The sequence below is a fragment of the Macaca nemestrina genome, chromosome 6, assembly GCF_043159975.1.
Source record: "Macaca nemestrina isolate mMacNem1 chromosome 6, mMacNem.hap1, whole genome shotgun sequence".
Lineage (NCBI taxonomy): Eukaryota > Metazoa > Chordata > Mammalia > Primates > Cercopithecidae > Macaca > Macaca nemestrina.
Genome location: NC_092130.1, coordinates 39,916,083 through 39,930,655, shown reverse-complemented (window position 1 = coordinate 39,930,655; position 14,573 = coordinate 39,916,083). Strand labels below are relative to the sequence as shown.

Below are 14,573 nucleotides of genomic sequence, written 5' to 3'. Positions count from 1 at the left end.
AGGCAATATATTATTTTAATTTTCTAAGCACGTTTCCCCCCTTAGGACTGGGAGTAAACTAGGTATTTCTCCCCTGATGTTGGCTGCAATGAATGGACATGTTCCTGCAGTAAAATTGCTGCTTGATATGGGTTCAGACATTAATGCCCAGATAGAGACCAATCGGAACACGGCTCTCACCCTGGCCTGTTTCCAGGGCCGAGCAGAAGTAGTGAGTTTGCTTCTGGACCGAAAAGCCAATGTTGAACATAGGGCAAAGGTAAGCATTTTTTACTTGTCAACTGTTTCAGATACATTTCTGTAGAAAGAACATGGTATTTTAACACAAATTGAATGTAATATTTTAAATTATCATAAATTAAAACTGATACCCCAATGCAGAATTGAGGGATTATGCTGTATAGTAGTGAGTGACATACTGTCACCATCATGACTTTTATTAAGGACAATGAAGAAAACAGAATTAGTACTTTTCCCAACCTCAGCCTTGAGTAGCTTTCTATTAATACTGCAGCTTACAACTTTTGAATGTAGTAAGATTATTTTGTATTAATTCTTACACTGTAGACTTTTAAAGAACTCTTTTAATGAGGCATGTGCTTATCATTGTAAAAATCCCAAGCAAAAATTTAGTTCATAAGTTAAAAATTTAGGGCAACTAACATCTAATTTGACCATGGCAGATTTTGACAGTTTCATGACTATTTGGTATTAAGAAAATAGGAGTTAGTGGAGGCTGGGCGCGATGGCTCACGCCTGTAATTCCAGCACTTCAGGAGGCCGAGGCAGGTGAATCACATGAGGTCAGGAGTTCAAGACCAGCCTGGCCAACATGGTGAAACCCCGTCTCTACTAAAAATACAAAAAATGAGCTGGATGTGGTGGCGGGTGCCTTTAATCCCAGCTACTAAGGAGGCTGAGGCAGGACAATCACCTGAACTTGGGAGGTGGAGGTTGCACTGAGCAGAGATCACGCCATTGCACTCCAGCCTAGGCAACAAGAGAGAAACTCTGTCCCCCCTGGCCCCCCAACAAAAGAATAAAGGAGAAGAGTCATCAAATAATCTCCATAGATGCAGGAAACACACACAGAGAAAAGAAAATAGGAGTTAGTATGTCATTGGCTTTAATTTCTTTGCTTAGAACTGCAAGGTTCTTAGAACTCTGGAAAGACATAGGTTGGGTGGAATTTTTAATAGTCAACAGCGAATCTAGTGCTCATTTCAAATTGGAAAGATTTGACTGGAAATCTTGTATTTTTTCCCTGAAATTCCTCTCACTTCTTAAAGTTTAGTGCAACATTTACATTCTTTTAATCTAAGTAATGAGGAAGTGTAGTTTTTCCATAGCTTTTTACTACACAAAGAGAAATGAGTCTTTCCTGTCATTCAGTTTGTCTTTTTCTATTACAAGTATTCATTGTGTGTCACTTATCCATTAAAAGTCTTAGAGAAATCTGTGTTATTTTGGATAGTACCAGTAGGAAATGTCCTTTGAAAAAATGTTGGAGACTAATATACCAAAGGCACATATGCAAAAAATTTATAAAGTGATTTTAATCTACTTATTTTTAATATCTCTATTCATTGTGCAGAGAAATTATCTGAGTAAATTCATAAAAGTATAGAAGTTACGGAATTTTTTTTAGCGTGACATAACATGTTTTAAGTTCATTCTAGCATGTCTAACTGAGTAACAATTTTTACTGCTGTTTAGTAAAATTCAAGGCAGAATATTGCTTAGCTCTTTTATGAGAGTTAATCAGAACTAGAATTGTTTTAAAAGTTAATTGCTTCAGTTTTTTAAAGAAATTATGTAGCTTAGTTTTGGTCCATGGAATAGTTTAAAAAAGAAATTATGTGACTTAATTGCATAATTTATTGGTTTAAACAGACTGGTCTTACCCCCTTGATGGAAGCAGCTTCTGGAGGGTATGCAGAGGTTGGAAGAGTTCTTCTTGATAAAGGAGCGGATGTTAATGCTCCCCCTGTGCCTTCCTCAAGAGATACTGCTTTAACAATAGCAGCAGACAAAGGTCACTACAAATTTTGTGAACTCCTGATTCATAGGTGAGTACTTTTCTATTATATGTAGAACTTTTTCAGAGCTTTTAAAGTTAATAACATTGTTTTACTTTATTGACATTGTTAAGAAAAGATTATTTGTAAGTTATTTTGTAAAAGAAGATGATAAACTAGAAAAAGCCAGCCTCTTCTTATAGGAAACAAACTGTATTAATATGCTTTTGTTTATAGAGGAGCCCACATTGACGTTCGTAACAAAAAGGGAAATACACCACTTTGGCTGGCATCCAATGGAGGTCATTTTGATGTTGTGCAGTTGCTAGTGCAAGCAGGTGCTGATGTGGATGCAGCAGATAACCGGAAAATCACACCCCTTATGTCAGCATTTCGCAAGGTAATTTGATATGGGGGAAGAAAGGTCAAATGTAATAATTTTAAGCCAATTCCAAGTTAAAAAATGTGTGAGAAAGGTAAGTTTATCTTGGAGAATTGAGTATATTTCCATAGAAAAATCACTGCTGTCATTCTGTTCATTTCTTTTTTTTTGAGACAGAGTTTCACTCTGTTACTTAGGCTAGAGTACAATGGCACGATTGCAGCTCACTGCAAACTCTGCCTCCCAGGTTCAAGCGATTCTCCTGCCTCAGCCTCCTGAGTAGCTGGGATTACAGGCGTGCGCCACCATGCCCGGCTAATTTTTGTATTTTTAGTAGAGACGGGGTGTCACCACATTGGTCAGGCTGGTCTCGAACTACTGACTTTGTGATCTGCCCGCCTCGGCCTCCCAAAGTGCTGGGATTACAGGCTCCCGACCTTATCTTTCCATTCTTTTGTGGCCAAATCTAAGAGCTATGTGGTAGTTCGCTATAAGCAACTTGGTTGTTAAATCACTTGGTGTCTTGACTATTCTATTTGTGATATATTGTTCATAAAATAGAAGATTTAAGAAAAACTTTTATATGCAGATGGATTTTTTCCTACCTAAAGAGGAACAAAAAGGAGTAGACTTTCATAAAAACTTACTGTATCTTCTGTGTGCATGCGTGTGTGTGTATGTTTGTGTATGAAACAGGGTCTCAATCTATCAACCAGGCTGGAGTGCAGTGGCATGATCATAGCTCACTATAGCCTCATCCTCCCAGGTTTGAGTGATCCTCCCACCTCAGCCTCCTGAGTAGCTGGGAGGGACCACAGGTGTGCACTACCATGCTCAGATTTTTTTTTATTTTTATTTTTTGTAGAGACGAGGTCTTGCTATATTGCCCAGGCTGGTCTCAAACTCCTGGGCTCAAGCAATACTACCACCTCTGCCTCCCAAAGTGCTAAGATATGGGCATGAGCTATGCCTCTCATATATATTAAAGTTCATGCCCAGCCTCTCATATATATTAAAGTTCACTTATCTGCTGTATTTTCAAAGCCTTTCCATTGCTATAGCTTCCCAAACTATAAACTACTTATTAGGGCCTGTAAAGACCTGCATAATAAGCTTCATGTCAACCTCCCCAGACAAATCATTTATGCTAGTATCCCCTTTTGCCCACTATGTTTTCTAGTTACTGGCATAGAATGCACTTAATTTTTTTTTTTTTTTTTTTTTTTTGAGACAGTCTCGCTCTGTTGCCCAGGCTGGAGTGCAGTGGTGCAATCTCGGCTCACTGCAAGCTCCATCTCCCGGGTTCACGCCATTCTCCTGCCTCAGCCTGCCAGGTAGCTGGGACTACAGGCGCCCGCCACCACGCTCGGCTAATTTTTTGTATTTTCAGTAGAGACGGGGTTTCACCATGTTAGCCAGGATGGCCTCAATCTCCTGACCTTGTGATCTGCCCGCCTCGGCCCCCCAAAGTGCTGAGATTACAGGCGTGAGCCACCACGCCCGGCCAAATGCACTAAATTTTCAATGGCCTCAGGGCCTTTGCTCACTGGTTTTCTTTTCCTGAAATGTTTTCCCTTGCTGTTCACCTAACTCACTTCTCTACGTATCTGTTAGCTCCAATTTTACATGTCGCTTCTCAAAGAGTATGTCACTAACACCTAATCTGAAAAAGGTTCCTCTGGTTCTCTTTTATAGATGAGTTTTGATTTTCCTTATCCCAATTTGTAAATATATCTTCAAACATGTACTTACCATTTTAATGCCTGTCTCGCCAACTAGACTGGTAGGTCCATGAGGACAAGAGTCATGACCATCTTTTTCAGCACTGTTTATATACCCAGTTGTTTAGCACAGTGCAATTTACATATAGTGAAATACATGAATCTTAAGGTACGTGGTTTAGTTTTGATACTTGTATACATACATGTAACCCATACCCCATAAACATATAAATTATTTCCGTAACCCTAGAAGGTTCCCTCTTGCCCACTTTTAATCACTTCCCTGCCCCAGAGGCAAGCATTTCTCTGATTTTTATCTCCATCACACTAATTCTTGAGGATGTTTTAGAACCTTAGTAGGAAGGGAAACTATGCAAGCTTGGTTAGATTAAAATAGACGTGCTTGCGGGGCGCGGTGGCTCACCCCTGTAATCCCAGCACTTTGTGAGGCCGAGGCAGGTGGATTGCCTGAGGTCAGGAGTTCAAGACCATCCTGGCCAACATGGTAAATCCCTGTCTCTAGTAAAAATACAAAAATTAGCCAGTTATGGTGGTGGGCGCCTGTAATCTCAGCTACTCCGGAGGTTGAGGCAGGAGAATTGCTAGAACCTGGGAGGTGGAGGTTGCAGTGAGATGAGAGCGCGCCATGGCACTCCAGCCTGGGCGACAACAGCGAGACTCCGTCTCCAAAAAAAAAAAAAAAAAAGATATGCTTAGAATTGATTATAGATCTTCCAACCCTTGATAATGGCATTTAGAAAGTGTTTTATTTAGATTCAAGTCCTAAGGCTCAGAAAGTTGTGATAGTACACCTTGTTTAGTTAGTGAAGTAGAAGCAAAGTAAGACTTTGAAATTTTAAAAAATTATTTGTTTTAGGATTCATTTCTCTTTTACATTGAGGTTCATTTTATATCACCAATGTTTGTCTAATAGATTTATTCTAGGAGATAACTGTTTTTCTACAAAAGCCTTTTCTACTTTTCAGTGGGATTAACTTCGGGAGAAATGTTGTCTAGTCCACCGTCCACTCCTGAGCATACATTCTTGTTTTTATGCTTTTCTGTTTATAAGCTGAATGCTTATTTTATTTTCATAATTTTCATTTTAAACTTAATATTCTATTTGAAAGTATTTGCCTTTTTATTCTTAAATTGGTAAGCATATATGCAAAATCAAGGGATTCCTTTGTAATTTTTTTTGTTTTACTTTATTTTTATTCTTAAGAATAATACTTTTTCTTTTCATGCTATCTTGTCTAAGATTGTTCTACTTCTTATAGGGTCATGTAAAAGTTGTTCAATATTTGGTAAAGGAAGTGAATCAGTTCCCTTCTGATATAGAATGCATGAGATACATAGCAACAATTACAGATAAGGTAAGTTTAATATGCTACTGAAGCACATTTTTGTTCTTTGTGGAATGATATGCCAAAGTATGCAGTTAGGAACTTGTTCTTTTTATATTCTGAAAGGTTGGTTACCTGATCTCTTTATGCTTTTGTTTCTCCATTTGTAAAATAGAGGGGTATAATAGTTTTGATAAACTATTTTGAGATTTCTACTGTGGACCATAGTCACAGTGACTACACTAAGGTACTAAACCATTAGCCTAATGAGAAGGCTTCCTAAGGACATGCAGGTTTTTAGGGAAATGGTGTCTTATTTTTGTGGAAGATTGATACATGACTGGACTCAAAGGATAACTTCATTTGGTTTAGTGACTTTTCAGTTTGAGCTTTAACCTCTGGACTTTAATGTGCTCTTCAGCTTAAGTTTTATTTGGCCTCTTTATATTATGTTTCATTATATATTTACATAATTCTATTTCCTGCTGTAGGAACTGTTGAAAAAATGTCATCAATGTGTTGAAACCATTGTGAAGGCTAAAGACCAGCAAGCTGCAGAAGCAAATAAGAATGCAAGTATTCTTTTAAAGGAACTTGATCTGGAAAAGGTGAGTGGGAAAAATAATTTTCCTTTTTAGAAATTATTGAGGCTGGGCGTGGTGGCTCACACATGTAATCCCAACACTTTGGGGGGCTGAGCCCAGGAGTTCGAGATCAGTTTGGTCAACATAGAGAGGATGGCCTGAGCCCAGGAGGCAGAGGTTGCAGTGAGCTGTGATTGTGCCACTGCACTCTAGCCTGGGTGACAGAGTGAGACCCCATCGCTACAAAAATATTAAAAAAACAGCTGGGCATGGTGGTGCATGCCTGCAGTCCTAGCTATTCAGGAGGCTGAAATGGAAGGATCACTTGAGTCCAGGAGGTCGAGTGAGCCATGATTACACACTGCAGTCCAGCCTAGGCAACAGATCAAGACTCTGTCTCTAAAAAAAAGAAAAAAAAAGAAATTGCCAGATGTCATGGCTCATGCCTGTAATCCCAGCACTTTGGGAGGCTAAGGAGAGTGGACTGCTTGAGCCCCAGAGTTTGAGACCAGCCTAGGCAACATGGCAAAACCCCATCTCTACAAAAAAAAACCCAAAAAATTAGCCAGGCATGGTGGCAGGTGCCTGTAGTCCCAGCAACTTGGGAGGGTGAGGTGGGAGGATAGCCTGAGCCCAGGAGGCAGAGGTTGCAGTGACCTGTGACTGTGCCACTGCACTCTAGCCTGGGTGACAGAGTGAGACCCCATCTCAGACAAAAAGAAAATCTGCTAGAATAAACTTGTCACCTGTATGACCAATATTCTTAACAATATATGATTCAAAGGAAATAGGTAATAGATTCTTGAACCACAATCAATTTTTTGATTCTGACCTGTCATTCAAAATAATATATTTTGAGCCCAAATATAAGGGAAGGACTAGATTTTGAGCAAGATCCCAATTTACGGCTGGGTGCGGTAGCTCATACCTGTAATCCCAGCATTTTGGGAGGCCTAGGCGAGAGGATGGCTTGAGCTCAGGAGTTCGAGACCAGGCCGGGCAACATAGTGAGACCTTGCCTCTACTAAAAGTTTAAAAAATTCACCTGGCTTGGTGGTGCACACCTATAGTCCCAGCTACTCGGGCGGCTGAGGCGAGAGGATCACTTGGGCCTGGGAGGTTGAGGCTGCAATGAGCTATGATTGTGCCACTGTACTCCAGCATGGGTGACAGAGCAAGACCCTGTCTCAAAAAAAAAAAAAAAAATCCTGTCTGGGCATAGTAGCTCATGCCTGTAATCCCAGCACTTTGGGAGGCCAAGGCGGGTGGATCACCTGAGGTTAGGAGTTTGAGACAAGCCTGGCCAACAATGGAGAAACCCCATCTCTGCTGAAAATACAAATATTAGCCGGGCGTGGTGGCGCATGCCTGTAGTCCCAGCTACTTAGGAGCCTGAGGCAGGAAAATTGTTTGAACCCGGTAGGCAGAGGTTGCAGTGAGCCGAGATCACAGCATTACACTCTAGCCTGGGTGACAGAGCTAGATTCTGTCTCAAAAAGAAAAAAAAAATCCCATTTTACCAAATGACATCATTACTGCCTAAGTGGTTTTAACATTGGTGTGTGAAGAAATTTAGTAAAGCATTGGAAATCATTTGTTTATCATAAAATCTGGGTTACAAGTGGTTTATTAGATTCCCAATTAAAGACTATCTAGTATCCTAGGATGTGTGCTATAATGGAAAAATTAAAACAAACAAACTAAAACGTTGCCTTTCTGAGGCTCAGTCTGCTTACCTGGAAAATGAGAGTGTTGATACTGAGTTCAGAAATTATATTAAAAGAAAAAACATCATGATTAAGTAGAGTTATTCTAGGAATGCAAGAGATAGCTTAACATGAAAATATTTTGTTGCTAATTAAAGGAAGAAACAAAGTATGATTATTGAGAGATGCTAAAATTTTGATAGCAAATTTTGATTAAAAAAAAGTAAGCTAAAGAGAAAAGAAAAGTTTGCTTACAATCATTAGGAGAAAAAAAGATAATAAAAAATGATCATGTGAATAGGCAATTCACAGAAAAAGAAATACAGGCTGGGCATGTGTGGTGGCTCACGCCTGTAATCCCAGCACTTTGGGAGGCTGAGGCAGGAGGATCACTTGAGACTAGCAGTTTAAGACCAGCCTGGGCAACAAAGTAGGACCCTGTCTCTACTTAAAAAAAAAAATTAAAATAAATTCTATAAAGTAGCAAAGAATCATTTTTGTAATAGCTTCTTGTCAGGATTTTTACAGTGAAATTTATCAGTCATTTGTAAAGATCATGATAGCTGCATTTTAGGCACATAAATAGATGCCACATAAATATTTTTTTTAATAGCATTAGTGAAATTCACTCCACAAACCGTACAATTTACCTATGTAAAGTTACGTAATTCGCAGCTGGGCACAATGGCTCACACCTGTAATCCTAGCACTTTCGGAGGCTGAGGTGGGCAGATCACCTGAGCTCAGGAGTTCGAGACCAGCCTGGCTAACATGGTGAAACCCCGTCTCTACTAAAAATACAGAAATTAGTCAGGCATGGTGGCACATGCCTGTAATCCCAGCTGCCTGGGAGGCTGAGGCAGGAGAATTGCAGGAACCCGACAGGCGGAGGCTGCAGTAAGCCAACATCTTGCCACTGCACTCCAGCCTGGGTGACAGAGCAAGACTCTGTCTCAAAATAAAATAAATAAAGTTATGTAATTCAGTGTTGTTTAGTATATTCACAGAATTGTACGTTTATCAGCAGTCAATTTTGGAACATTATGACTATCATAAAAAGAAACCCTGCACTCTATAGCTATCATATTCCCATTCCCCCACTGCAATCCCTGTGTCCTAGGTAACTGCTAATCTACTTTCTGTCTCTATAGATTTGTCAATTCTGGACTTTTCACATAAATGGAATCATACCATATTTGGTCTTTTGTGACTGGCTTTTTCACTTAGTGAAATGTTTTCAAAATTCTTCCATGTTATAGATGAAATCAGTACTTTATTTCTTTTTATTGCCAAATACAAAAATAATTCTATCCTTAGATAGACCACATTTTGTTTATCTGCTTATCAGTTAATGGACATTGGGTTGCTTCCATTTTTTGGCAATTATAAATAATGCTCAATGATTGTAAGCAATTTTCTTCTCTCTTCAGCTTACTAAGTTTTTTTAAACTAAAATTTTTTATCAAAATTTTAGCATCTTTCAATAATCATACTTTTTCTTTTCCTTTATTAACAAAATATTAAGCTATCTCTTGCATTCCTAGAATAACTCTACTTGATCATGATACTTTTTCTTTTAATAATGCAATTATAAATAAGTATACAGGTTTTTGTATGAAAATGTTTTTATTTCTCTGGAGCATGTCCTTATGAATAGAATTACTGAATCATACACTAGTTCTCTGTTTAACTATTTGAAGGAGTGCCAGATTATTTTCCAAAGTGGCTGTACCATTTTACATTCCTACCTGCAGTGTATGAAGGTTTCAATTTCTCCACATCCTCACCAATATTATTATCTGTCTTTTGATTGTAGCCATCCTAGTGGGTATGAAGTGGATATCTTGTGACTTGGATTTGGTTTTCCCTGATGGCTAATGATATTGAACATGTATCTTTCTCTGTGCTTATTGGTCATTTGTATATTTTCTTTGGAGAAATGTCTATTCAGATCCTTTTTCTATTTTTTTTTTTTTGAGACAGAGTCTGGCTCTGTTGCCCAGGCTGGAGTGCAGTGGCCGGATCTCCGCTCACTGCAAGCTCCGCCTCCCAGGTTCACGGCATTCTCCTGCCTCAGCCTCCTGGGTAGAGTAGCTGGGACTACAGGCGCCCTCCACCACGCCCGGCTAATTTTTTGTATTTTTGGTAGAGACAGGGTTTCACCGTGTTAGCCAGGATGGTCTCGATCTCCTGACCTCGTGATCCACCCACCTCGGCCTCCCAAAGTGCTGGGATTACAGGCGTGAGCCACTGCGCCCGGCCCTCCTTTTTCTATTTTTAAAAAATAGTTTTATTGAGGTATATTTGACAAATAAAAATTTGTGTATATTTAAAATGTATAATTTGGAATTTTTTTAAATTAATTTTTTTCTTTTTTTTTTTTTTAGAGACAGGGTCTTACTCTGTTGCCAAGGCTGAGTGCAGTGGCATGATTATAGCTCACTAGAGCCTCAAACTCCTGGGCACATGCAATCCTTCTGCCTCCCAAGTAGCTGGAACTACAGGCATAGGTCACCATGCCTGGCTAATTTTCTTATTTTTTTACAGAGATGGGATCTTGCTATATTGCCCAGTCTGGTCTCAAACTCCTGGGCTCAAGCAGTCTTTCCTCCTCAGTCTCCCAAGGTGCTTATATTACAGGCATGAACTACCACGCCCAGCCTGCATATAACTTGATGTTTTCATAATCTGTTTTTTAAATGGACTGTCTTCATTCATGAGTTGTAAGATTTTTTTTATATATTATAGATACAAGTCCCTTACCAGTTGTATGATTTGCAAAAATATTTGTCCCATTTTATAGGTTGACTTTTTACCTTTTTTTTTTTTTGAGACAGTCTCACTCTGTCGCCCAGGTTAGAGTGCGGTGGTGGCATGATCTTGGCTCATTGCAACCTCTGCCTCCCAGGTTCAAGTGATTGTCCTGCCTCAGCCTCTCGAGTAGCTGAGACTACAAGTCCGTGCTAGCACACCCAGCTAATTTTTGTATTTTTAGTAGAGATGGGGTTTCACCATGTTGGCTACATTAGTCTCGAACTCCTGACCTCAGATGATCCACCAACCTTGGCCTCTCAAAGTGCTGGGATTACAGGTGTGAGCCACCACACCCAGCTGATTTTTTACTTTCTTGATGATTCCTCTGAAGTACAAAAGTTTTTAATTTTGATAGCGTCCAGTTTATTTTTTCTTGATGGCATTTATAAATGTGTTTTGAGAATAACATCCATGAAGATCCCTGTGTATCATAAACAAAAATATCATTTCATTCTTTATTTTACATTACTGCCTTATTGGTAAAATTATATACCTGCTTTATTTGCAGTCAAGAGAAGAGAGCAGAAAGCAGGCTCTTGCTGCTAAAAGAGAAAAAAGAAAAGAAAAGAGAAAAAAGAAAAAAGAGGAACAGAAAAGGAAACAGGAGGAAGATGAAGAAAACAAACCTAAGGAGAATTCAGAACTACCAGAGGATGAAGATGAAGAGGAGAATGATGAAGATGGTGAGAAACAAACCATCTGAATTAATGAGAAAATTCTCCTTTGTTTATCAACTTCATTTTGAGTGCTCTTTGCTCTAGTTAACTCTAGTTAAACATTTGATTACTTTATTAATCTGAAATGGACAATGACTTTTATAGTAAGTATTTCTAAGTGTTTTGCATTGCAAATTAATACAGAGAAACAAGGAGAAAGCAAGCACATAATTTGAAGAAATTCAGTTGTAATTTAAGTCACCTTGTAAAACATAGCATATATACTAAAAGCAATATAGTAAGAGGTTTGCAACCATTTTTTGAGATTCTTCTGTAACTCTTCCTGTACTGATTAGAAGTACAGTTTCTCAGTTTATTTTTAGCTGAGATTCAGGCTCAAGGATATAGAGGCCTGAAATGTCAGTAGAGATGGGTTTAGTACTCTCAAAGAGTTATTTATTGTACTGTCTGGCAGTGCTTGTAGTAGGGAAATAATTTTGTTCTACTTGAATTCTAATTCTAAAATACAATTTGAAAAGTGTCCTAAATTCAAACTATATTGTGGTTTGGGTTCATGAGACTAGAATTAAGAATATTAAGAATATTGGGCTGGGTGTGGTGGCTCATGCCTGTAATCCCAGCACTTTGGGAGGCCAAGAGCGGATCACAAGGTCAGGAGTGTGAGACCACCCTGACCAATATTGTGAAACCCCGTCTCTACTAAAAAAAAAAAAAAATACAAAATTAGCCTGGCATTGCAGGCATGGTGGCACATGCCTGTAATCCCAGCTACTCAGGAGGCTAAGGCAGGAGAATTGCTTGAACCCGGGAGGCAGAAGTGGTAAGCCAAGTTCACACCATTGCACTCCAGCCTGGGTGACAGGAGCCAAAAAAAAAAAAAAAAAAGAATATTAAGAATATTGCTAATATGTGTGTCCTATACTACCTTAGACAAGAAAATATATTGTATATTTGTTCTAACAACAAATAATAGTAAATTATTTATTAGGCTAACAACAGTGAAGATTTTTTTTGTGTGTTTTTTTGAGATGAGGTCTCCCTCTGCCACCCAGACTGGAGTGCAGTGGCGCAATCTCGGCTCACTGCAACCTCTGCTCCCCAGGTTCAGGTGATCCTCCCACCTCAGCCTCCCAAGTAGCGGAGACCACAGGTGTGCACTACCACCCCCAGCTAATTTTTGTATTTTTTGTAGAGACAAGATTTCATTATGTTGCCCAGGCTGGTCTTGAACTCCTGAGCTCAAGTAATCAATCCACCTGCCTTGGCCTCCCAAAGTGCTGGAATTACAGGCATGAGCCACTGCGCCTGGCCACAGTAAAAGATTGCTTTATTTCACCTGGGTGCAGTGGCTCACGCCTGTAATCCCAGCACTTTGGGAGGCCAAGCCGGGTGGATCACAAGGTCAGGAGTTTGAGACTGGCCTGGCCAACATGGTGAAACCCCATCTCTACTAAAAGTACAAAAATTAGCCGGGCATGGTGGCGTGTGCCTGTAGTCCCAGCTACCCGGGAGGCAGAGGTTGCAGTGAGCCGATATCGCACCACTCCCTTCTAGCCTGGGCGACACAGCAAGACTCCATCTCAAAAAAATGAATAAATAAAGATTTTTTTATTTCTTAGTGAATACTGGTGAAAGGAAAATATGATGTAAAAGTCTGAATTATTATGAATTATCAAATATATTCTGTCAGAATTTGTTTTGAGATCTGTGACTCTCAGTATGATTTTTATTCTTTTTAACTATTTCAGTGGAGCAAGAAGTTCCCATAGAACCTCCTAGTGCAACCACCACCACCACAATTGGAATCTCTGCAACATCTGCAACATTCACAAATGTGTTTGGGAAAAAACGGGCCAACGTGGTGACAACTCCCAGCGCCAATCGGAAAAATAAGAAGAACAAAACAAAAGAAACCCCTCCTACAGCACATTTAATTTTACCAGAACAACATATGTCTTTAGCCCAACAAAAGGCAGATAAAAATAAAATAAATGGAGAACCTAGAGGTGGTGGTGCAGGTGGGAATAGTGATTCAGATAACTTGGACAGCACAGACTGCAACAGTGAGAGTAGCAGTGGTGGTAAAAGCCAAGAGTTAAATTTTGTGATGGATGTGAATTCCTCTAAATACCCCTCACTGCTCCTTCATTCCCAAGAAGAAAAGACAAGTACTGCTACTTCCAAAACTCAGACACGGTAAATGTTTCTGATTTGTTAACTCTACCTGCACCTTTCCTTCTTCATGCCTGGCACAAGAATTTGAAGTATATTATCCAAGTACAAGTTGTGTTAAACAATTGAATTCTACCACATTATCTGTCTTCAATATTCAAAACTGAAATTCACCCATGTCCTCTTGATCATGTGCTAGTTGGGAAATGAGATTATTAGAAATATTTATAGGATTCATAGTCTGAAGTTGAAAGTATTTGTATGCTTTGATTTTATCTAACTATGTCATTTTTATTGATTTTGGTCTAATTTTTGGCATCTGAATCCATTTTAATACTAAAATAAATGATGGGCTCTTTGCTCTATTTCTGTTTTTCTGACTCATTGATTATTTGATGTGCCAAAGTTTAATACAAATATTTCAGCATAACTCTGGCTATAAAGGAATATTCCCTTGAGTTTCTATCTTAAAACTTATCTTTTATTGTACTTGCTATTTGTCTCTTCTTAGACTTGAAGGTGAAGTGAATCCTAATTCCTTGTCAACCAGCTATAAGACAGTGTCATTGCCATTAAGCTCTCCAAACATAAAGCTGAATCTCACTAGCCCTAAAAGGGGTCAGAAAAGAGAAGAAGGGTGGAAAGAAGTTGTACGAAGGTAAATAGAATTAGTTCCATCTTTTTAACTTTCTTTTTACTTTTTTTTTTTTTTTTTTGAGACGGAGTCTCGCTCTGTCGCCCAGGCTGGAGTGCAGTGGCCGGATCTCCGCTCACTGCAAGCTCCGCCTACCAGGTTCACGCCATTCTCCTGCCTCAGCCTCCCGAGTAGCCGGGACTACAGGCGCGCGCCACCTCGCCCAGCTAGTTTTTTGTATTTTTTAGTAGAGACGGGGTTTCATCGTGTTAGCCAGGATGGTCTCGATCTCCTGACCTCGTGATCCACCCGTCTTGCCTCCCAAAGTGCTGGGATTACAGGCTTGAACCACCGCGCCCGGCCATCTTTTTAACTTGCATGTATTTTCCCTTTCTCATGTGAGATGGCTACCTAGTTAATTAATGAATAATTTGAATGTAGTCATTATTTTAAACTGCATTGCCACACTAAATCCAGAATATGCTAAAGTAAAATTAGAAGCAGTGTATAAATTTTGCA

At 39.3% G+C, this 14,573-nt stretch overlaps 1 protein-coding gene across 14 annotated transcripts in view; it reads left to right on the top strand.

The window, feature by feature from the left end:
- The window catches only part of LOC105467041 (ankyrin repeat and KH domain containing 1), a 141,938-nt gene that overhangs the window by 102,940 nt on the left and 24,425 nt on the right, over positions 1-14,573 (top strand). For all 14 annotated transcript variants that reach the window (XM_011716330.3, XM_011716329.2, XM_071098311.1 and 11 more), the window contains 8 exons: positions 46-259; positions 1,894-2,069; positions 2,256-2,418; positions 5,402-5,497; positions 5,959-6,075; positions 11,080-11,254; positions 12,997-13,444; positions 13,932-14,078. In XM_011716330.3, the coding sequence (XP_011714632.2) occupies positions 46-259; positions 1,894-2,069; positions 2,256-2,418; positions 5,402-5,497; positions 5,959-6,075; positions 11,080-11,254; positions 12,997-13,444; positions 13,932-14,078 (1,536 nt within the window). The remainder of the gene's footprint in view (positions 1-45; positions 260-1,893; positions 2,070-2,255; positions 2,419-5,401; positions 5,498-5,958; positions 6,076-11,079; positions 11,255-12,996; positions 13,445-13,931; positions 14,079-14,573) is intronic.